The following is a 24,045-nucleotide window of genomic DNA, read 5'->3' on the forward strand; positions in this document are numbered from 1 at the left end:
ACAGTTTAAGAAGAAAATATGCTGTGAAGTCAGCACTGTCATGTTTTCCCCTCATTTGCAGTATACTCACTACTTTAAAAGAAAAAGGACAGGAGTTCCTGTCATGGCTCAGTGCAAACGAATCTGACTAGCATCCATGAGGACGCAGGTGTGATCCCTGGCCTCGAGCAGTGGGTAAAAGATCCGGCATTGCCGTGAGCTCTGGTGTATGTTGCAGACAGCTGTTTGGATCTGGTGTGGCTGTGGCTGTGGTGTAGGCCAGTGGCTACAGCTCTGATTGGACCCCAAGCCTGGGAACCTCCATATGCTGCGAGTGTGGCCCTAAAAGAAAGAAAGAAAGAGAAAGAGGACAAGAATAAACTATTTTACCTTGTTTCCAATGGCTACATCTTAAGTAAATATATAACTGTCTTTAAAAACTCCCTTGTAGGAATTCCTTATGCTGAGTACCTAGAAAGGATGAAATCTTGTTTTAACTAAGATTTTATATATTAATTTCTTTCTCTTAAAAATAACTTGGCTGAATTCCCGTCATGGCTCAGTGGTAATGAACCTGACTAGTATCCATGAGGACATGGGTTCCATCTCTAGCCTCACTCAGTGGTTTAAGGATCTGGCGTTGCTGTGACCTGTGGTATAGGTCATAGACTCAGCTCTGCTCCCAAGTTGATGTGGCTCCGATTTGACCCATAGCTTGGGAACTTCCATATGCCTCGGGTGTAGCCCTCAAAAGCAAAAAACAAAGCAAAACAAAACAAAAAAACAACCCTTGTCAATAGGTAATATATTCATGTCACTTGATATCTGTATTTTATATTATTTTCTTCCTTTTCTGTCAGCATCCCTTTCTTGTGCTTACAGTGTACGTGTCTCTAGCTACTTGAATATCTGGCTCTAGTTTATTTACAAAAGTTGTTTCCACAATATTAGTAAACATGTTCTGAGCAAGGTGTCCTCTGAGTAAAATCCATGAATTTCAGTGATGGGATTGAGGGCTCTTTGGGACATACAGACCCTTTTTGAAAGATAGGTGGTCTCCAGAAAAGTGAGATCTTATTGTACTCTCTCAATTTATATTCTGTAGAGCTTAGCAGCCTGATTCAGTAGTGTTTAAGAGGGGGATTATATTATGGGTTATTTTTTATTTTATTTTATTTTTTTGCTTTAGGGTTGCACCTGCAGCATGAGGAAGTTCCCAGGCTAGGGGTTGAATCAGAGTTGCAGCTGCCGGCCTATACTATAGCCACAGCAACACCGGATACTTAACCTACTGAGCGAGGGCAGGGATTGAACCTGTTTCCTCATGGATACCAGTCAGATTCATTTCTGCTGCACCCCAGCGGGAACTCCTATGGGTTATATTTAGAAATTCCTAATTATCAGATTTTTTAATAAGCCTTCCAAAAAAGTTTTATGCAACTAGAAATTATAGTGAAGGAGCCATAATCTTTGATATATTATTTGGTGATAACATTTCCAATTGTAGAACTACAAATCAATCAAAAAAACCCTGGTTTTTATAAGTTATCTTTATTTGAACCTAAACTCTAATACATGTCTTTAAGATAGTTCTTGGCTATTTTCTGTCCATTTTCTTAGGGAATTCTTGTGACTTGGGATTTAGATTTTAATATATTAAATGTATTAAATAATTAATGATTAATTAATTTAATTAATATAAATATTTTTTCATATTATTATTTTTTAGGGCGGCACCTATGGCATATGGAAATTCCCAGGCTAGGAGTCGAATTGGAGCTGCATCTGCGACCTACACCACGGTTCATGGCAACACCAGATCCTTAACCCACTGAGCAAGGCCAGGGATTGAACCCATGTCTTCATGGATGCGATTCAGATTCGTTACCACCGAGCCACGACAGAAACTCCTAAAACTAATTTTTTAAATACATATATGGTACTCTCATATTTTCAGATGTTAAAATATGAAAGATATTTTCTCTAATGATAAAAAGTGATGATGTGGATGGGTACATTATGAAAAGTTTCATATATACTTAAATGATATGACGTGGTCATATTAATTGACTTCAAGTGAATGGGGAAATTGTCTGCATTTGGAATATGGATGCCTTGCTAATTTGGGATGTGGAAGGATATTTGTTTATCTTATTTAAGAAATATCCAATGTATTTCTTGGGAGATGATAATGCCAACTAATGCTTTTCTAGCTAAATTATTTTGTGAAATGTTAAATGAAAAATAATAGTAACATTGGAATAATCTAGTAATGGATTAATTTAAGGCTTGGAATTTCTTCAAAAAATGTAGGCAAGTTATAGGTAAACTCTTAATTGGGTGAGCATTTTTAGTTTAATTTTGCGTAAAAGTTTCAGTGTCCACAAATGAAAAAGGTTATTTTTGCTTTTTGTGATAGAAGGTGTAGCTCTGTAAATTGTTTCATTTTAGAAAGGTTGGGTGAAATACTCAAAAGTATTTACCCAAGTTTTAGTAGACTGTTACTGATATTGAAATTGGCTTAATATTTTTAAGATAGAAGCTTCAAAAACAAACTTCAGATGCTTTGTACTTACTTCACAGTAGAGTTCTGTGCCGTCTGTGAGCAGAGGAAAGCAGTACAGAACTCAGTAGTTGGACAGTTGGGACTTAGTTTTGCCCTTCTGGACATCACGGCATTTCGTTAAATCTGTATCATGTGTTTGTATGTTTAGAGTGTTGTGATTAGCAGTATTGTTGATGGACTCACCTTGCTTTGCTTTCTGTTGGCAGCTGATTAGTGAATCTGCTTAGTGTGGCGGTGACATGACTAAATCATGATATAAAAACCACAGAATTATTTAGGAAATTACAGCTTTTATTTTTTAATTTTTTTAAATTTTGTTTTTTGTCTTTTGTCCTTTTAGGGCCACATCCGCGGCATATGGAGGTTCCCAGGCTAGGAGGCTAATTGGAGCTATTTACTGCTGGCCTACACCACAGCTCACAGCAACGCCGGATCCTTAACCCACTGAGCAAGGCTAGGGATCAAACCCGCAACCTCATGGTTCCTAGTCGGATTTGTTTCCACTGCGCCACGATGGGAACTCCAGGAAATTACTGCTTTTAAATTGTATCAAGGAGTTCCCCTCGTGGCGCAGTGGTTAACGACTCTGACTAGGAACTATGAGGTTGCAGGTTCGATCCCTGGCCGTGCTCAGTGGGTTAAGGATCCCGAGTTGCTGTGAGCTGTGGTGTAGGTCGCAGATGTGGCCCGGATCCTGCGTTGCTGTGGCTCTGGTGTAGGCCAGCGGCTACAGCTCCGATTCAACCCCCAGCCTGGGAACCTCCATATGCCGAGGGAGCGGCCCAAGAAACAGCAAAAAGACAAAAAAAAAAAAAAAAAAAAAAAGACAGACAACACACATATCGAAAATGTTATGTTAGTGTAATGAGGTATCCAAACGCTACGATGAAGGGAGAGTGTTCCCCTAAAAATATAGTTTCTTAGCCAAATACAGTTCTTATTTGTGACCTAGCCCTGGTAATAGGGTACGAGCTGAGTGGAACTTTTTGGTGGTGTTATAGTCTGTGCTTTGTACATCTGTTTGTGGGTGGTGATGGAAATTATGGGAGGAGAGTGTTGATCCAAATAATAGGCAGCAAATATTGTCATTTAAACTTCCTTAGATTTTATAACTACATAGATTCGATTTTTAAAAAATAGCAGCCTTTATTTAATTTAGCTTAATTTATTTGTTTGTTTATTATCATTTTTTAGGGGCACCTGCGGCATATGGAAGTTCTCAGGCCAGGGATCAAACTCCTGCCACAGCAGCAGCCTGAGCCACTGCAGTGACAATGCTGGATCCTTCACCCACTGTGCCACAAGGGAACTACCTATAGGTGCATAGATTCTGCCTTTGCTGTTGAACCTGGTTCACAGAATGCATTCTGAGCCATAGTTTCTCATCAACAAGTGAAAACTTGTATCAAGATGGTATGGGCACCTAGCATTATCAAACTGACCTTAATACTGTGCTGGGGAGTTACTTAGGGTTTTTATTTGGTTTAATATTGGAAATTCATGTTGTACTTGAGGCAGCTGGAAGATGTCAGCCTCCTGTATGTTGCTTTGTATTAAAAGATGAAGAAATATCCTCAGTTTCTGTGTGGAAGTTTTATGTGCTGTATCAAATGAGGTGGTCCTAAGAAGTCATATTGCAAAGTCTGAAACTCTAAAGGTAATCTAAAGATTATAACGTGCAGTGAATAACATGTAGTAGTGTTAAGCTTCCCCTGGGTCCCTCATGATGGTGGCTTTTATGGTATCCCTGTTTATATTCCAGGAAATCACATTCTACCTGATGAAGATCTGGCTTCCTTTCATTGGAGTTTACTTGGTCCAGAACATCCATTAGCCTCACTTAAGGTAATTTCCAACATTTCGTAATAGAAATGTTTCTTTTTTTTTTTTGTCTTTTGTCTTTTGTTGTTGTTGTTGTTGCTATTTCTTGGGCCGCTCCCGCGGCATATGGAGGTTCCCAGGCTAGGGGTTGAATCGGAACTGTAGCCACCGGCCTACGCCAGAGCCACAGCAACGCGGGATCCGAGCCGCGTCTGCAACCTACACCACAGCTCACAGCAACGCCAGATCGTTAACCCACTGAGCCAGGCCAGGGACCGAACCCGCAACCTCATGGTTCCTAGTCGGATTCGTTAACCACTGCGCCACGACGGGAACTCCAGAAATGTTTCTTTATTGTAGAAGGAAATAATAGCACAAAATTAGCAACATCGTGCCTCCCCCTAATTTTAGGAACTGCACTGCATTAAAAAACAAACACCTACATTATCTTACTCCTGGCACCTGTATTTTAGGGAAATTTATAAATATCCTTAAAAATTCTTGGAGTTCCCATTGTGGCTCAGCAGTAAGGAACCTGACTAGTATCCATGAGGAGGTGGGTTTGATCCCTGGCCTCGCTGAACAGGTTAAGGGTCCGGGGTTGCCGTGAGGTGTGGTGTAGGTTGCAGACACTGCTCAGATCCTGCATTGCTTTGGCTGTGACATAGGCCAGCAGCTACCATGGGAACTTCCATATGCTATGAGTGTGGCCCTAAAAAAAAGAAAAGAAAAAAAGAAATTGTCTTAGAGAAATTCTTCATGCCATGTGCCTAAGTAGGTGGAAATCTTTAGCTAAAGTTTTAGGTATTAATATTCTTAATTACAAATTTAAATTTTTCCAGAAGATAATGTCTTCTGTTACTTGGATCAACATCTTAGCATAGTTTGCTACATTTCATAATTTTCTAAAAATCTTTTTATATTTTTAATGCTTTTTGAATGATAGAGGAGACCCCAGGTAGAGAAATGGTCCGTTTGTACTGTTAATATTTATTTATTTATTTAAAAATTTTTCTCCCCTTCCTGTTTCTGAAAGTAGTGAACATCCAAGAATATACATAATACACATTTATTTTCTTTTTAAAAATTAAAAAAAATTTTTTTAAATTTCATTTTGATTTTCTAAGGTTTAGGGTTTGATGTGAGCATAATAGTGGAATCAGTATAAGCCACCAGGGGACTTGGAGTTGTACTTGTGAGTGGCGTCCTATGGTTTTCTGCATTCCCTTTGCTGGGTAAATGGGTTCTGGTGTTCTCTGCCACTAGCGTTGTGATCTAAGCTGCCGTTCATTATGCTAGGTGGGGAATTGGGAAGTCAAGACATAGCCTGGGCCTCAGTTGCTCCTAGTAACGGGGAGCTTGTGTGGAACATTTTCTGAGTGTACTTTGTCCTCTTGAATTCTGTCAGAATTGCCCTCCAAACTGGTTTTTTGTTTTAGTTTACAGTGAACTTTTACGATGCTTGCAAGTTCACATGACATTGCTCTTCTCCCTCTTTCATCTTGTTACTTGCTGCCTAGAACTCACTTTGTTTTCTATTTCTTATTGACAGGTCATCATGTTTTCCTTTTCTTTCTAACAGTTCTTGGTATAGGGCTTTTCAGCTTCTATTTGTCTCTCTCTCTCTTTTTTTTTTTTTTGTCTTTTTAGTGCTGTATCATGGCACATGGAAGTTCTGAGTTCGGGGATCACATCGGAGCTATTGCCGCTGGCCACAGCCACAGCCACAGCAGTGCCAGATTCGAGCCGTGTCTGTGGCCTACACCACAGCTCACAGCAACACTGGATCCTTAACCCACTGAGTGAGGCCAGGGATCAAACCCTCATCTTCATGGATACTAGTCAGGTTTGTTACCACTGAGCCATGATGGGAACTCCAAGTTGTAGGATTTTTAAAGTCATATTTTAAAAAGCAAGCATGTTTGGCGAGTTCAAAATTGCAAAACTATTGTGTTTTGCCCCTTTCATATGTATTTTCTGTGTGTAGCATCATTTTAATAATTTTAACAAAGACTGGGATGTTGAATATGATTTTTTTTCTTTCTTTTTAGGGCTGCACTTGCGACATATGGAGGTTCCCAGGCTGGGGGTGGAATCAGAATTACACCTTCGGGCCTACATCACAGCCACAGCAACACAGGATTTGAGCTGCATCTACGACCTACACCACAGCTTATGGCAACAACAGATCCTTAACCCACTAAGCGAGGCCAGGGATTGAACCCATAACCTCACAGTTGCTAGTTGGATTCATTTCCCCTGAGCCACAACGGGAACTCCTGGCTGTGTTTTTTTTTTTTTTTTTCCTCATGAACATTACTACTATATAGAATTGTCTGTATCCCATATGCTTTTCAGTCTCTTTTTCCCAGTTATAAAACTAACTATGTCTTTTTGAAAATTTAGTTGTTGGTTATGAAACTTCCTTACATTTCTTTTTTTGTGTGTGTGTCTTTTTGCCTTTTCTAGGGCCGCTCCCTCGGCATATGGAGGTTCCCAGGCTAGGGGTCGAATCGGAGCTGTAGCTACCAGCCTATGCCATAGCCACAGCAACACGGGATCCGAGCCGCGTCTGCAACCTGCACCACAGCTCATGGCAACACCAGATCCTTAACCCACTGAGCAAGGCTGGGGATTGAACCTGCAACCTCAAGATTCCTAGTCGAATTCATTAACCACTGAGCCACGATGGGAACTCCCGTTAACATAGCATAGCTTTTAAGGATATCTGATTTTGTATTCCCAAGTTCAACCATTCCTTTTATCCTACTTTATTTTGCTAAAGCTTTTCACCAAAGTTGTGTCTATTAGATTATTATTCATAGGGGGTTGTTGGCATTATATGAACTCATTATCTAATAAATTCAAATCACCCCTTAATGTGTAATATCAAAATCTTAAGCCCTCTAGCACTTCTGCATCATTGTCTATGGTGCTGGTTGGGCTAGAGAAGAGCCTGACTGGGCTAGGGCTCTTTGGGTTATGAAGCACAAGTAGAACCTGGAGTGGTCAGTGGTAAACAGCCGAGATGGTTGGATCATGGGATGATACTCAGAGAGGTGGCTAGGAAGAGAACAGAATTCTGTTTTGTGCTGCCGTTTTAATCAGGAACTGTGCTCACTAGAGTAGGAATACAGTGTTAGACATACTTAGAACCTAAAGTGAGGGCAGTAGAAAAAAGAAAGTAAGGCAGCTGGTTAGATTTTAAGCTTTTCAGTACTTCAGTTTCCATGTTAAGAGCTTCTAGTGAGGTGACATCAGATTTCTTAGATTTGGAAGGAAAGGATATTTCATTTGTGTTCAGGACAGTGGGAGGCCATTTTAAGTAATACAGAATTCTAGAACCATGTGGCTCAATTGAACAAGGATGTGGGTTCAATCCCTTGCCTCACTCCGTGGATTAAGGATCTGGTGTTGCTGCAAGTTATAGCATAGGTCACAGATGCAGCTTGGATCTGGTGTTTTGTGGCTGTGGCATAGGCCTGCAGCTTTAGCTCCAACTCGACCTCTAGCCCGGAAACTTCCATATGCTGCAGATGAGGTCAAAAAAGAGAAAAAAAAAATTCTAGAACCAGGGGTGAGGCCCCTTTGTGAGAGAGCACCTCTTGGCCATCAGCATGTGCTTAAGGAGTCCCTTTTTGTATATGTGCTTTTTTTAGTTTCTTAATTGTTTTATGATTTGAGTCCTTGTAAGTTGTGGAAATTTTTATTTGGGATAGGCACCTTTTTTAACTTAAAAAATTTTCTCTGAGTTCTCATCGTGGTGCAACAGAAATGAATCTGACTAGGAATGGTGAGGTTGCAAGTTCGATCCCTGGCCTCACTCAGTGGGTTGAGGATCCGGCTTTGCCGTGAGCTATGGTGTAGGTTGAAGATGCGGCTCAGATCTGGCGTGACTGTGGCTGTGGTGTAGGCCCGCAGCTACAGCTCCAGTTGGACCCCGAGCCTGGGAACCTCCATATGCCGAGGGTGCGACCCTAAAAAGACAAAAAAAAATCACGCACAAAATTTTTTTTTTCTTAAAAAAAAAATAAATTTTCTTAGGTTGGATCGTTACAGGTCATTCATTGTATTCATTTTAATGGTTTTTGTCTTCCTCAAGTTCATGTTCAGTTTCATATGTTCCAAGTTTGTGTCCCCATCCAGTCGTCCAAGTATTTCCTGTCACAGAGTTCCCTTTGCCATTTTCTTTATATTAGACAAGGTGCTTGACAAGTCTTAGGCCAGCCTTTCCTCTCCCCAGACCTCCTCCTGTTGTTCTCCTGTATAGCTGTGCAGGTTCTATTTCGGTCTCTGTACCACCACCCCAGTTGTGGCAAGCAGGCAGAGGAGACCCTCCCCTGGACATACTGGGCAACACCCCCCTCCTCCCCTCCCCCTGCTCCCCGCCAGCTATGCCCATCAGCTCTAGGCCAGGCAGGTCCTGGTGCCCCTGGAACTCCTTTCCCTCTGTGTGTCTAGTTAAAATGCTTCCCTGAAAGCCCCCTTGCATACTTCTCTCTCTTTTCAAAGCTCCATCTAAGGTCTAGCCCTTGTCCTCTCTCTTTCTGATTTAAATAGTCTTTGGTGTTTATAACCCTAGTTTCGGGTTCACTTATTTTTAGTCACTTTCCTCTACCAGCATTACCTTTTCCCTGAGGCAGTTGTATACCAGGGCAGATCAGGAAGGGTTTGTTTTAAATTTACCTAGAATTTTACCAAAAGTTATATCCAACCTTGTATTTTTTATCTTTTACATTTTTGGGTGACTTTTTACCACCCAGAGTCACTGAGTCATCCTTTTTACAAATGTTTTTAGGGAAGGGTGTGGCAGATGAGCCCAGGAAGGAGGGAGTCTGGTTCCAGGAGAAGGATCTCAGGGTTCCCACACACACGGAGGTGGACAGAAGAGCTGTCTGGGTCTCACGGCACAGTCCACACGAGCCCAGCGTTCCCAAGGTCAAGGGTATGTGCCAGTGGGCGCTCGGGATGATCTGGGCTCTGAGGTTTTCCTCCCTCTTGGCTTCCCTAAAGAGACTCTGGGTTGCACCTGCTGCCCAGTGTCCAGCCAGCCAGTGATCTTCATGTCCAGTGTGCATGGCCTCTGTCTGGGTACCACGCTATGGAGCCAGTTTCCTGAGAGAAGAGCAGCATAATTTGAGGCATTTTGAGGTTTTATGCTGTATTTAACAGATTATGCAACCTTATTAGAGTGAGGTTGGTGATCAGATCCTTTCTGGAATCCTTTTTGAAAGTTGTGTAAATTGTACATGAATAGAAACATGGGCTTTATTTATTTTGAGTTCTACCTTTAAAGGTATAGCAAGGGGTGGCTGTTTGGGTACTCTAAAACCTTTCATAGAAGGAATTCCTGCTTGCATATTAGTGTTAATTGATGTTCCCTCAATATATTGCTTTCTCAGTAAGTCATCCTGTAATTTCATAAGAGCTAAAAAGCACTTCCTAAAATCTAAGGGGCTCTCGAGAAAATAACGTTAGGGGCCTAGAGGGTTGAAAAATTCAGCCATTATGCAGTGTGGAAATGAGAGCTATTTACAGTTCCACTCCTGAAACAGAGCCACGTTTAACATCTTGATATTTGATCCTCCAGAGTTGTTGTAAAATGTGCTTTGTACTAATATCATTATTATAATGTCATCATCATCACGCACTCAGTAAGCTGCGCATTTCTGACTATCTATGTGGAACTTCAGTGCCCAGATTCACCATACTGGGCTTGAAGATTTTAGGTCGTGGAAACTTGCTTTTAGTAAGAAGCTTTATTCTTTGCTCATTTGAAATTTATATATGGAATCCTTAAATGGAAAATGTAAGACTGGACTCAAGAGATTTTTGCTTGTTTCTATCTTTCCATCTGAGCTCCCGTCCCTGTTCCCAGTTGGTTTTAAAGTAAAATTGGAAAGCCTGGAGTTCTGAGGAATTTTCTGGAATCATTGGGACTCAAGGAAAGCTTTTCTGTCTTTATTTTTCAGGTCGTAGGTGGATCCCAGGTCACTTTCCTGGGAAGGAGGACCAGAGTTGTGGGAGGGTTTGTGTTCCCCAGTTGTTACAGGATGGCTTTCAGCTTAGCTCCTGCCTAAGGGACTGGACCTGCCTGCAGGATTCTTCCTGAGTGAGCTGGAATGCATGCCTTGGGCAGAAGGAGGGATTCATAGTCCAAACGCAATATGAATCTATGAACAATCTGAAGTGTTTATAGTGCTTGACTTCTGGTGCCTGGGGTGGTGAGTGGTGGGGTTGAGGAGACAGAAGGAGCTCTCTAGGGCACTTGTGCTTTCTGTTTCTTCTCATGACTCGGAATCTTCTAGTTTTATGTAAATAAGTAGCATATTCTCAGTTTGAAAAACGTGTGCAGGCAATTTCAAGTGTTTCCTTCCCTTGGGGCTGAAAACCTCAGTGTTGTTCCTAGGTAGGCCTTCCCATCACTCTGATGGGAGGAGATCACTTCCATTGGGAATGTGGCTCTTAGGGCAACCTCCTGGCCCTGAGTCTTGGATGCACACACACATACACCCTCACCTTGCCAGTGTTCTCTGCTCTGAGCACTCCTGGGTGGCTTCAGAGATACTGTTTCTTGAGACCAGTCAAAGCTGGGGGCCAGAAGGACCCCTGGCCCTCGCCCTCAGTTTACTTCCAGAACTGCCATTCTTGTTTAGAACATTTTAAATTTTGTTTAAAATAACAGCTTTATCGAGATATAATCACATATCATAAAGTCTACCCCTTTGAAGTATACAGGTCAATGTATACTTAGCTTTTACAGAGTTTGTGCAACCATCATCACTGTCTAATTTTAAAATATTTTCATTACTCGAAAAAGAAAAGAAAAAGAAACCCAGTACCTTGGTTAGCAGTCACTCCCATTTCCCCTCCTCCATTCTCTAGCAACCACTAATCTACTTTCTGTCTCTGTGGATTTTCTTCTTCTGGACATTTTATAAGTGGAATTGCATGACCTCTTGTGTCTACCTTCTTTCAGTAAGTATGTTTTTTTCAAGGTACATCCACATCGTGGCACGTATCAGCACTTCCCCCTTTTTTTCAACCCTCTCTCTCTTTTTATGGCTGCACCTGTGGCATATGGAAGTTCCCAGGCTAGGGGTGGAATTAGAGCTGCAGCTGCCGGCCCACACCACAGCCACAGCAACGTGGTATCTGAGGCACATCTCTGACTATGCCACAGCTTGCAGCAACACTGGATCCTTAACCCACTGAATGAGGACAGGGATTGAACCTGCACCCTCATAGTTCTTAACCCAGCACCTTTTTAATGGTCAAATAATATTCCACTCTGTGGGTTATACCTACCACAGTTAATCCATTCATCAGTCAGTAGACTCTCAGGTTGTTCGACCACATTTTGGCTATTGTAATGCAAATGTGTAATGCACATACAGCCTTTGTGTAGATGTATGTTTTCATTTCTCTTTGGGTGTTTACCTAGGACTGGAATTGCTGGTCATTTGGTGATTCTGTGCTTAACTTTCTGAGGAACTTCTCAGACTGTTTTCCACAGCAGCTATACTATTTACACTTCTACCAGCAATGTGTGATAGAACTTTTCCACATCTTCACCAACACTTGTTATTGTCTGTTTTATTTTTAGCTGTCCCAGTGGGTGTGATAGGGTTTTGATTTGCATTTCTCTGATGACTAATGGTGTTGAGCATCTTTTCCTCCACTCCCTGGCTATTTGTATACCTTCTCTGAATAAATGTCTATTCATATCTTTTGTCCACTTTTTTATTATTTATTTATTTGCTTTTTTAGGGCCACACCCAAGGCTTATGAGGTTCCCAGGCTAGGGGTTGAATTGGAGCTGTAGCTGCTGGCCTATGCCACAGCCACAGCAATGCCAGATCCAAGCTGCATCTGCGACCTACACCACAGCTGGCAACATCTTTAACCCACTGATTGAGGCCAGGGTTCGAACCTGGGTCCTCATGGATCCTACTAGTCAGATTCACTTCCGCTGGGCCATGACGGGAACTTCTCTTTTGACAACTTTTAAATTAGGTTGTCTTTTTATTATTGAGATGTAGGCGTGTTTAGTTTGGTTTTTGTTTTGTTTTATGTAGCCTGGAAATGAGTCTCTTACCAAATACATCATGTGCAGACATTCTGTGTCTTTCTTTCTCCTGTTGTCTTTTTGCTTTCTTTCTTTTTTTGGCTTTTTAGGGCCGAACCCACAGTATGTGGAGGTTCCCAGGCTAGGGTCGAATTGGAGCTGTAACCACTGGCCACAGCAATGTCAGATCCGAGTTGCGTCTGCAACCTACATCACAGCTCATGGCCACGCTGGATCGTTAACCCACTGAGCAAGGCCAGGGATCAAACCTGCAACCTCATGGTTCTTAGTCGTATTCATTAACCACTGAGCCATGATGGGAACTCCAGCCTTTTTACTTTCTTGATGGTATCCTTTGATAACTCTTTTGAGGCTCAGTCTCTCTAAAGGTACCACCTTTCACTGCTCCTAGTCACTCCACTTAGTCACCTTTTTGTTACTTATTAAAGCCTTGAGGATTTCCTAAGTCTTTCCTACATTTCAGAATCCTCAGCAAGGTCAGTGTGCTGGAGATTGCCCACAGGCAACTTGGCTGCTCGTCTTTGTCGTCAGTAATGTAGTATCTACTGTACCTTCTAGGCCCAGAGTCATATTCTGGGTCTCCTCCCAGAAGAGATCCCTGTCATTTCTTACACATTAATAGCCCCTTCTCCACTTTGTCTCTACTGCTTCTGCCTTTAGTCTTCTCAGAAGCTGACACTTCTCTCTTTCACCCTCCCTGGGGCCCTCTGCACATGTACCTCACTGGCCTGGACCTTTTGGTGGGTCATTTTGAACTGGTTGGACCAGCAATCACCAGCCTCTTGCTTCTTCTTCCACCTCACCTGCTCAGCAGACCCCCTCCACTCTCTATAGGTACTGTCTAGAGAAGAGCTTAAGAACCACACAGCTGATGGATGCCATGGCAAATTGGTGGTCCAAGTTAAAGATCTAAATGAATGGAGAGATGTATGGTTTATGACTCAAGACACTGCTGAATAGATTTCCTACATCCCAATCAAGATCTGAGCAAGCTTTTTGTTAAGTAGAAATTGAAAAATGATTTTAAAATTCATGTAGAACTGCAAAAGCAACAAATATATTGCTAGAATAGCAACAAAAATATTGTAAAGGAAGAAGTTGGAAGACTCAGTATTACCTAATTTCAAGAATTGCTTTAAAGCTGTAATAATCAGGAGTTCCCATAGTGGCTCAGTGGTTAATGTGTCCAGCTAGGAACTATGAGGTTGCGGGTTGGATCCCTGGCCTTGCTCATTGGGTTAAGGATCCAGCGTTGCCGTGAGCTGTGGTGTAAGTTGAAGACGTGGCTCGGATCCCACATTGCTGTGGCTCAGGCATAGGCCGGTAGCCACAGCTCCAATTAGACCCCTAGGCTGAGAACCTCCATATGCCACGGGTGCGGCCGTGGAAAAAGACAAAAAGACAAACAAAAAAATAAAGCTGAAATAATCAACTCACTGTGGTACTGACACAAGGGTAATTGTATAGATCAGTGGAACAGAGCCCAGAAATAGACCTATACATACATGGTTAGTTATTTTCACCAGAAGTCCCTAAGTAACTAAGTGGAGAAGGATTAGTTTTTATGATAACCGGAGATTTACATGCAGACATACAAAGAATATAAAAATTATTCTAGAGGAAAATAGGAGAAATTTATGACCTTGAGTTAGGCAAAGATTTGTTAAGAGAATAAAAAGCAAGCAAGAGTGAGAGGAGCTATTTGCAGAATGTATCTCTGGTGAAGGACTTGTATCCAGAATATATAAAGAACAGTACACTAAGGTACACAAGCCAGTAAAAAAAGATGGGATGGCTTTTCCGCCTCCTTTCTAGGGCTGCACCTGCAGCACAGGGAGGTTCCCAGGCTAGGGATACAATCGGAGCTGTAGCTGCTGGCCTACACCACAGCCCACAACAATGCCAGATTCTTAACCCACTGAGTGAGGCCAGGGATCCAACCTGTGTCCTCATGGATGCTGGTCAGATTTGTTAACTGCTGAGCCATGATGGGAACTCCCTATGGGACGATGTTTTGAGGAGATGTTTTACAGAATGATCAGTCAGTACATGAAGAGATGCTCCACCCCACCAGGGAGTGCAAATTAAACCACCAGAGCTGGGAGTTCCTGTTGTGGCTCAGTGGGTTAAGGACCTGACATTGTCTCTCTAAGGATGCAGGTTTGACCCCTAGCCCAGGTGTGCTTGTGCTGTGGGTATGGCCATAAACAAGCGAACAAAAACCACCATGAGTTGCACTGCTGACCACTAGAATGAGCCAAATTAAGGAGATTGAGGATGCCCTCATGCCCGTCCCAAGCAAGAGTTTGGGTTTTATAAATCTGTTGGGGAGGAGAAAAATGTTGGGAGGGCTGCTGTTGTGTTGCCAACTTTTAATTGTTCTAAATAGGAATGTTTGAAAAAAAAAAAAAAGGAACTCACCATCTATGATCATCATTTCATAGAAAAGGACATTTTAATGCTAAAAGAGGAATAATTTAGAAGACAAGAAAACCAGAGTGTGGTGGCCAAGTGTGCAGCCTATGGGCTCAGAGGGCAGCCTAGCCCCGCCACCTGGCCCTGTGGGCGCCTTCATGAACTCCTCTGTCACATGAGGAGCGCATTTAAGAGTGTACCCCACAGCACTGTTTCATAGGCTAGAGGCACTTGGCCACGGGGTGCTGTGGCCCCAGCTGGATACAGACACTCCTATAGGAGGGAGCCCGGCCCACCTGCCTTCTTCATCAGAGCCTGCTAGTGACCCTTGCTCAGAAAGTGTGATGAGAAGTTTCCTTTGCTTATGTTTAATATTTTAAATTTAGAGCCATTAGATTTAGTATAGCTGTGTAACAGTTTCTAGCTGCAGAGCTCACATTTAGCATTATTTGAGATTAATTGCCTTTTAGCGGCCTTTTCATAGCTTTATTTGGGCAAGTGTACCAAAGATGTTGATACATGTCCTAACTTTTCAAGAATCTGAAGTCATAGCCATTGGAGGTTACCTAATAGTTATGTTTATTTTACTTTTTTTTAGATTTTTAATTTTTTTTTTTTTTTTTTTTAGGGCCATACCTGTGACATAATGGAGGTTCCTAGGCTAGGGGTCTAATCAGAAGTACAGCCGCTGGCCTATGTCACAGCCACAGCCACACCAGATCTGAGCTCACAGATCAGCCCACAGGTGTAGGTGTGAGCTACATACACCACAGCTCACAGCAACTTGGGATCCTTAACCCACTGAGCGAGGCCAGGGATCCAACCCGCAACGTCATGCTTCCTAGTCGGGTTTGTTTCTGCTGCACCATGACAGGAACCCCCCCTTTTTTTTTTTTTTTTAATAGTTGTGTTTCAATGTTTTTCTTACTCTTGACTCCTAGAAAATACCAGGTCTCAGGGTAGGTTCAGTGATTCAGTGGTTGAGGGGCTTGTTACAACAAACTGCCAGAGCCCCTTGCACAGCTCGTTTTTGGGGCTGCCAGGACTGCCTTGGGCTGGATCTCAGGACTGCACTTTGAGAACCACGCGGGAGACAGAAACCTTTCTCCCTCCTCGGCTGGGCCATGTTTTCCTCTGGGGTGTCCTCTGAGGGCCCTGTTGGAGTCTGGTCAGCATTTTTCTCCAATACGAATGTGAGCCTCTTGAAGTTCGGATGCTGGGCGGCAGCTCCACATTCTTGTTTTTCAGAAGAAGCGCCTTACCCACGTGTGAGCATTGGTCATATCAGGTATCACCTTCTTCCTGGAAATTACCAAGAGTGTTTGTGAGTTTGCTGTTTTCCAAATGGCAGTGAGGTAGATTAAGTTCCTTTGCTTCATCAGTGATATTATTTGAAACTTGTGTTTGTATTCACCTGAATTTAAAGAGCGGCCAAGAGATAATTTGGGAGCAGTAGCAGCAACAGCCTCGGGAAGACATGGGTGCTCACCCTGATCTGGATTTCGAAGACTGGCTTAGGAGTGAGGAGGGGAGAACCGAGTGGTAGGAAGCCGGCCATGGGGAATGATAAAGGATGCAGTTTACCGTTGGAGTTAATTAGCCATTCAGAAGGATTTAGGGGCCCTCTCATTATAGGATCTGTTTACTTCAAGGATGTTTCAGCCTTAGTGTTGGTGGGAGGTGGGGGTCATGAAGACAAGGCTATCCACAGGAACAGAAGTGACAAACTGTCCTTTTTACCCGAGGTGAGATGGGACAGTGTGCGGCTGCCCAGTTGTCTGGGGTGTTCCGGTGTCAGGGTGCACACTCCTGGAAAAGGCGACCTGTACCACCCCGTTGGCGCCCAACTCCTGGGGGAAAGCCCTTTTCCTGTTTTGGACAAACAGTAAATTCTGTTCTCACCATGATAATTGTTGTTGCTTCTGTGTATAAGATCCTTCTGCAGTGGTGGGTCTTTTCACAACTATATGTAACAGAATGAGGTAACCCTAGGCTTTTAGAGTGCCAAGTGGTGCTGTGTGGCCAACCAGCCCCAAGCTGTAGTTAGAGACAGAAAGTTGAGGTCAGGAGGGGCCTGTAACCAAGGGGCCTGGGGCCCACTGGCCAGTGCAGACCCTCCTTCGGGCAAGGCTGTCCCCTTCCCTGTGGTGGATGCTCACTAAGCAGGAAACATCCACTTTAGGACAGCTCAGTTTTTCCGTCCTGACTGCTGGGTCTGCCACCAGCTGGCCCGCCTACCTGTGCTGGCTATGGGATTATTAAACACCCCAAATAGCAGGAAATGAACAGAACTTCCATTTCTCCCAGACATGCTGGAACGTGCTGTTCCAGGGACCTCCTCACCATGGAGCATGTGCATCAGTGGTTTTTCATTCTCCAGAAAGGTGAATTGGGATTCTAGGAATGTGCTTGTGGTCTGTGGCCACAGGCATTTTACTAGTCCCTGGAGTGCACCATGATGGGATTTTCCTTCATCAAACACTGACCAGAACAAGGAGACAAATACTTCCCTAGGAGACAGGGAACATTTTCAAACATGGAAACGTTATTTCGGGGGAAAAAACCACAAAAAACTATTGCTTTTCTAAAAAGAAATTGAATATACTCTTGTGCATCTGAAAATATGTGATGGTACCTTAAGAATGTAAATACCTGTTTTTCTAGAGGTCCTTCCATTCAGTTTGCTTATGCTCAGTTTCTCTAATTTTCTTCTTTTGTTTCGTTCTCTTTTTTCCCTTTATTTTATTTATTTGGGTTTGGTGTCTTAAAAACAGTACCCATTTAGTATCTTATAATTTGAGAGGTCACAACCAAAGTGGGTCTCACGGGGCTGAAATCAAGGTCTCCACAGAGTCCCGCTCCTTCTGGAGCTCCAGGGAGAGTGTTTCCTGCCTTTCCCAGCTTCTATAGATGCTGCATGCCATGGCCCATGGCCCTTCCTCCATTATCAAAGCCAGCAATGGCCAGAGGAGTACTGCTCTACCTCATGTATGAAACCAGCTCCTCTGCCGCCCTTTCCACAGTAGAGGATGCTGTGATAACATTGGGCCCATCCAAATAATCCAGGGTAGCAGTCTTGGCTTGACACTGCCGGCCTACTGTCCCCTGCCACGTAACGTTCCACATTTGTAGATGTGGTGGGCAGGAGTGCACAGCTCTAGAAACACAAAACCTTTAAATGTTTTTGCCATCTCTTTTATCTTTATGATCTTCGAAACTAAATAGGAAAGAAGGTGTCATTTCATTCTGTTGTTCAACTTAAAAAATTTTTTATAAACAAAGTTAGTACCTGATTCATCTTTGTTTCTAAAAACATGGGCAGAACTATGTAATATAATTTTGTGAAATTAAGGTAAATTTTTTCATGTATTTCTTAGTTTTCATGAAAAAGGCCAAAACAGCCCTTTATTTTATTTTATTTTTTAAAAATCTGCTTCTTACCTTTTCCTGGTACCAGCTATTCTTGGGTAGTGAACGATCCCTACGCTTTATTCCATGTGCCTTTCAGCAGACATGACCCTCAGCTTCCCTCCCACTCAGAGCTGACCTTGGCTTTCTGTGGTGGACTTTGGGGCTTGTGACTGCACTCATCCAGCACAGCCTCCTTGTGGCTGGTGTTGAAAAAAAGGAAACTTCCGTGGCTTGGGCCTTCTCCGGGCTGTGCTCGCATGAGCAGATTGAAGATACCTCAGAAGGAAGCAGCTATGTTGTTTTTGAACAACTGGGAGAGTGTTCCAGGACTGGGCCCTCATCAGACCACCAAAGCCTCCAGTCCACGGCTCACAAATGGATAATAACTAGGCTCTTAGAAGGAGACATCGCCTGGAATTTCTGGGCCCTGTGTCTGGAATTAGAGTATTGACCTGTGTGCTTACTTTCTTAGGTCCGGGCCCACCAGCTGGTCTTGCCACCGTGTGATGTGGTGATCAAGGCTGTGGCTGACTACGTCCGCAATATCCAGGATACCTCGGACTTGGATGCCATAGCTAAAGATGTTTTCCAGCATTCTCAGGTAGAAATGCAAGCGCCTGGGCAGCACTGTGTGCTGTGGTGTATGCTGGGTTTGGTAAGGACTTGAGAGGCATACGCCTCTCATGTCCAGTAGCGCTTGCCCAGCTGTCAGGCCTCACTACCTCCTCCAGCCTCCGCAGAGGAGTGGTTGAGGTAGACAAATGGTAGCGTCTCTACTGCTCCATCATAATTTAATGGGATTTCTACTGAGAAGACAGATGTATCAAATGGGTCAAATGGAATTGACCAAGTGGGTCTCTGATTTCTCCATACCTTAACATGATGGTCAGGGATTTCTTCTTCCTTTTTTGGAAAGTCAGGAATGTGAGGTGGGGGGTGTCAGGGTTGTTAGAAGAGGTGGAATTTGTGTGACTTCTTATTTGCTCTCTGAAGAGCTAAAATTGCTGCCCTACTTGCCAGAGATGGAAAGTAAAACTTTCCCAGGTAGCACCAGAGTCCTGGCGGAAGAGAGGCTGGAGGGCTGCATTCCAGAACTCAGGTCTCCTGCCTGCCATGCCAGACTTCGTGATAAGCATGTTGCTTTAAGAGAATCCGCGTTCACTTTATTTCTTTAATAATAATTTATTTGAGTTCCCGCTGTGGTGCAGTGGGTTAAGAATCCCACTGCAGTGGGTCAGGCTCCGTCTTTGGCCTGGCGCAGTGGGTTAAAGAATCCAGCATTGCTGCAGCTGCAGTATAGGTCACAGCTGTGGCTCAGATTCAGTCCCTGGCACAGGAATGTCCATACGCCATGGTATTGATTTAAAGAAAAATAATAATCTGTTGATTTTCCTTGAAAATTTTAATGTTATTCTGAACTTTCATCTGGTAGTTCCACTCTGGCTCAGTGGATTAAGAACCCAAAATAGCGTCCATGAGGATGCAGGTTCGATCCCTGGCCTCCCTCAGTGGGTTAAGGGTCCCGTGTTGGTGCAAGCTGCGTTGTAGGTTGGCAGATACAGCTTAGATCTGGCATTGCTGTGGCTGTGGTGTAGGCCAGCAGTTGCAGCTCTGGTTTGACCCTTAGCCTGGGAACCTCCAATATGCTGCAGGGATGGCAGTTAAAAAGAAAGAAAAAAAAAACCCTCTCATCTAGCTTGAAAGACTAAGGTTTATTATACATGTGCTGAATTACATAAATTTGTTAATACATGTGATCAATGGCATATTAATTTACAAAGCTTTTCCTATGTTTATTTCAGTCTAGAACAGATGACAAAGTTATTCGATTTAAGAGAGCAATTGGATATTATTCAGCGACTAGTAAGCCTATGGCATTTCACCCACCACATTACTTAGGTAAGTAAACCAAGGCCCCTGTGATGGATGCTGACCGTACAATAACCAAAGAGGTTTAAATATTTACCTGATAATTTTGTAGCTTTATTCTTTTGAAGTAAGATTTCTGGAGTTGCCGTCATGGTGCAGCGGAAACGAACCTGAGTAGGAACCATGAGGTTGCGGGTTCAATCCCTGGCCTCTCTCAGTGGGTTAAGGATCTGGCCTTGCTGTGAGCTGTGACGTAGGTCGAAGACGTGGCTCAGATCTGACATTGCTATGGCTCTGGCGTAGGCTGGCGGCTACAGCTCCGATTAGACCCCTAGCCTGGGAACCTCCATATGCCGTGGGTGCAACCCTAAAAAGACAAAAAAAAAAAAAAGAGGAAGAAAAAGAAATTCTGCACTATATAAATAAGTGCAGCAGAACTTCCTAGGCAGATTCAGTAGTAGTACCTGAAAGTGTTGAAGAGTAGGAGAAAACTTAGAGACTGAGGAGAATGGAGGAGAAAAGCAGGCAGCCCTGAGGACCAAGGCCGTAGGTGACGATGATGCTGAAATCTCTGTGTCTTCGAGGTGCCTCCTGCAGGGTGCACTGAGGACGTCGAAGGCCCTCTGGGTCCAAGAGTACCTTCATAAGTGCAGTGGATTTGTGTCCCCTCTTCTTTTGCCTTTTTTGGCAGAAAAATCATATGTAATTCAGAGATTTGAAGTTGAGGAATTTAAAAATAATTATAAACTGTTTGCCTGAAGGCTGCTGATAGGAGGTTTTAAAGCACCAACCCTAAGAACCAGCCTCCTTCCTGAGTCCGATCGCCTTTCTTAGGGTCTAGAGCAGTAAGCCTTGAGAGATCATACTTCCACCTGTTGTTTCAGTTGTGTTTATTTCATATAAGAAGGAAGACATGTTTCTGAGAGTGTCATAGGAATTAGACTTTTAACTGGTTTCAGATGAATCATGTAGTTGAACATGTCCCTAGTTGTTGTCCCTCATTTGGTAGTATTCATTTACTTATTTAAGCATAGTGCCACTGTGCTGTATATGTGGGGGGCACAGCCATAAAAGGTAAGTACTGGCTTTTGATAACTATCTCTGTGGGTGGGTGTCATGGACGATGCTGATACTGTGTGCCCAAGGAGGGTATAGGCCATTTTCTGAGCTGGCCCAGCCCCCTCTTGTGACTAGAGTAGTCTTAGTGGAGAGGAAGCAGGTACACAGCTAGGGGTTTGTTCCAGGCGAGGTAGGAGTGGAATGGGCCAATTGACACCTTTATTTATTTTTTTATTTTTTTACTTTTTATTTTACCCCAGTGTGTGTGTGTGTGGGGGGGGGGTAAAATAAAAAGGGTACTTGCTCTCCTGCTTCACTCGGTACCCAGCCCCGATTCCCCAGTCCCCATGCCATTCATTTCCTTCCCATCAGCGAGAATAGTGTTTAGAAGTGTCATCTGGGGAGTTCCCTGTTGCAGTTCAGTGAGTTAGGGACCTGACACTGTCTCTCTGAGGATGTGGGTTTGATTCCTGGCCTTCCTCAGTGGGTTAAGGAGCCGGTATTTTTGCAAGCTCTGGCGTAGGTCGCAGATGTGACTTGGATCCTCTGTCACCATGGGTGTGGCGTAGCCTGACTGCAGCTCTGATTCAACCCCTAGCCCAGGAACTACCATGTACTGCAGGTGCAGCCGTAAAAATAAACAATAAAAAAATGAAGGTGCCAGTTGGCCCTTCTACTTCTGTCATGCCTGGAACAAACTCCCAGCTGCATACCTGCTCCCCCACCATGGTCTAGCTCTTGCTCTTGCTGGCCTCTGCCCCTCACTCTCCAGGCCCTGCCTTCTTTCCTGAAATGTGCTGTACGAGCTCTGCTGCGGGGGCTGGGCACTGGCTCTGCGCCGGCCCTCTCTCCTTGACTTCCTGGGCCTGGGGTGTTTCCATTTCTGAGATCCAGGCTTCACTGTGACTTCTCTGTCCCGTCACCTCAATTTAATTCTCTACACATCTCGCATCCCCCTCCTCCTCCCAGGAATGTCAGGGTTGAACATTGAGGGGTCCAGGGGTTGACAACCCCAGGATCTTATCTGCTCCCTTCACTCACAAACCATGGCGGGTTAGGGTTAGGGTTGGCCATAGTGGGTAAATATTTGCTTGAATGACTTAACCCACAAAGGGTTGAATTAGGAGAGTGAAACGACTAGGTGTAATTTAAGGTTACTCTTGGAAAGGGGGACAGGGAGTGTTGTAAGGAGAGAGACTTGCTACCGAAGGAGAGAGACTTGCTACCGTGATTACTTTAGGGGAAGATGAGATGTATTGGGGTCAGGTCATGGCATCTGGATTTTACTCCTGGCACAGAGGGTGTTAGTGGATGTTACTGAGACAGGTGAGAGGCAGAGTTGTGGACATCCCCATACCACTGTCCCCAGCCTTGTGTTTCCTATTTTTTTTTAAAATAAGATATTTATATGAATATTAAAAGAGAAAATAGCAGTTTCCATAGTGACTCAGCGGAAATGAATCTAACTAGCATCCATGAGGACACAGGTTCGATCCCTGGCCTCAGTCAGTGGGTTAAAGGTCTGGCGTTGCTGTGGCTGTGGTGTAGGACAGTGGCTATAGCTCTGATTAGACCCCTAGCCTGGGAGCCTCCATAGGCTGCGGGTGCGGCCCTAAAATAAATAAAATAAGAGAGAAATACGTGTAAAATGCTTTAATAAATGCTTGTTCCTTGGCAGATATTCTCATTGTTGTTCATGTAGGAAGGCTGTCTGGAAAAAGCAGTGAATATTGAAATGAGTGGTCAGAAAGCTTGGAAGGAGTTCGCATAAGGATGTACTTGGTTCCATGTGTATCTGTAGTGATGTTTTTATTCTCATATGACCGTTATAATTTAAATATTCATTCTAGCATACTTGACTAGAACATTTATTAGAGAAGGAAAATAGGGGTAAAAGTGATAAAGACACATGAGTTAACATTTGGCAGTAATCTGAATGGCAGCAGTTTTGAAGATATTCTGAAAAGGCAAGAACTACCTTAGATTAAGTTTGAGCTTCTTATTTATTGTTCTATAACGTGCTTTCATGTACTTATTAAATCATCAAAGGACATAATGAGGTGTCTTAGAAATGAAGCTTTCTTCATTTCTAAGGTGAAGAATTCTCTTTCACCTTCCCTCAGTGGTTTATGGATATAACTGGTAATGAATTTGGAGTATTTAGAGTAATATTTTCAAGCAGGTTAATGTAGGTGATACCTGGCTATAAATCCTGTTATAAAGCATTTCCTGTTGCTTCTGACTATTACAGAAATCTGAATTGTACAGCAAGAGACTTAACAAAGCACAAGTACAGAATCACAACAGGGCAGAAAGTTGAGGACAGTATATGGTTTGGAATGTTGGGATGACATTGAGAGAGCTTGGGGCAAGGTTGGGAAGGAAGGTTTATTCCAAGTTAATGTGCATGTAATTTGGAGCCAGCAGAAAGATTCATGTAAAAATCGTTTACTTTTTCTGATAAGTGTAGAGAAACTAAAGTAATCTGCAGATAGTGGTGATTTTGCCTATATGTGCGTTAGTCCCACCGTGGAACTAAGTGGAGGGTGATGACTGAAATGTAAATCAAGAGCCTACAAGAAGGTATGGAAATACTTTCTTGGCATCCTAAGTTAGAACCTAAGACATATTTTCCATATAAATATTCTTATAAGTGGAGCTAGGACATAAGTGGTCTCTTCCAACCATAGCTCAATATATTATTCTACAGGAAAACACATTCAGAATTTTGAACAACCAATATGGAAACATAAGTTTCTTGTTCATTAGAACCTGTCTGTATTAATCATTTTAGAAATTAGAATATGTGTAGGATTCTGAAGAGATCTTCCAGACT

At 43.2% G+C, this 24,045-nt stretch overlaps 1 protein-coding gene across 2 annotated transcripts in view; it reads left to right on the forward strand.

Annotated features, from left to right (window-relative positions):
- Positions 1–24,045, forward strand: part of FAM120A (family with sequence similarity 120 member A) — a 113,139-nt gene that overhangs the window by 21,248 nt on the left and 67,846 nt on the right. The window contains exons 3-6 of one of the 2 annotated variants that reach the window (XM_021088177.2): positions 4,308–4,390; positions 9,165–9,311; positions 18,754–18,882; positions 20,084–20,180. In XM_021088177.2, coding sequence (XP_020943836.1) covers positions 4,308–4,390; positions 9,165–9,311; positions 18,754–18,882; positions 20,084–20,180 — 456 coding nt within the window. The remainder of the gene's footprint in view (positions 1–4,307; positions 4,391–9,164; positions 9,312–18,753; positions 18,883–20,083; positions 20,181–24,045) is intronic. The other variant, XM_021088178.2, reaches the window with a different exon arrangement.

This window comes from Sus scrofa, chromosome 3 (assembly GCF_054392235.1).
Source record: "Sus scrofa isolate SSC_HxYL_T2T_F1_AM1 chromosome 3, Sscrofa_HxYL_maternal_Yorkshire_Landrace_v2.0, whole genome shotgun sequence".
NCBI classification, from domain to species: Eukaryota; Metazoa; Chordata; class Mammalia; order Artiodactyla; family Suidae; genus Sus; species Sus scrofa.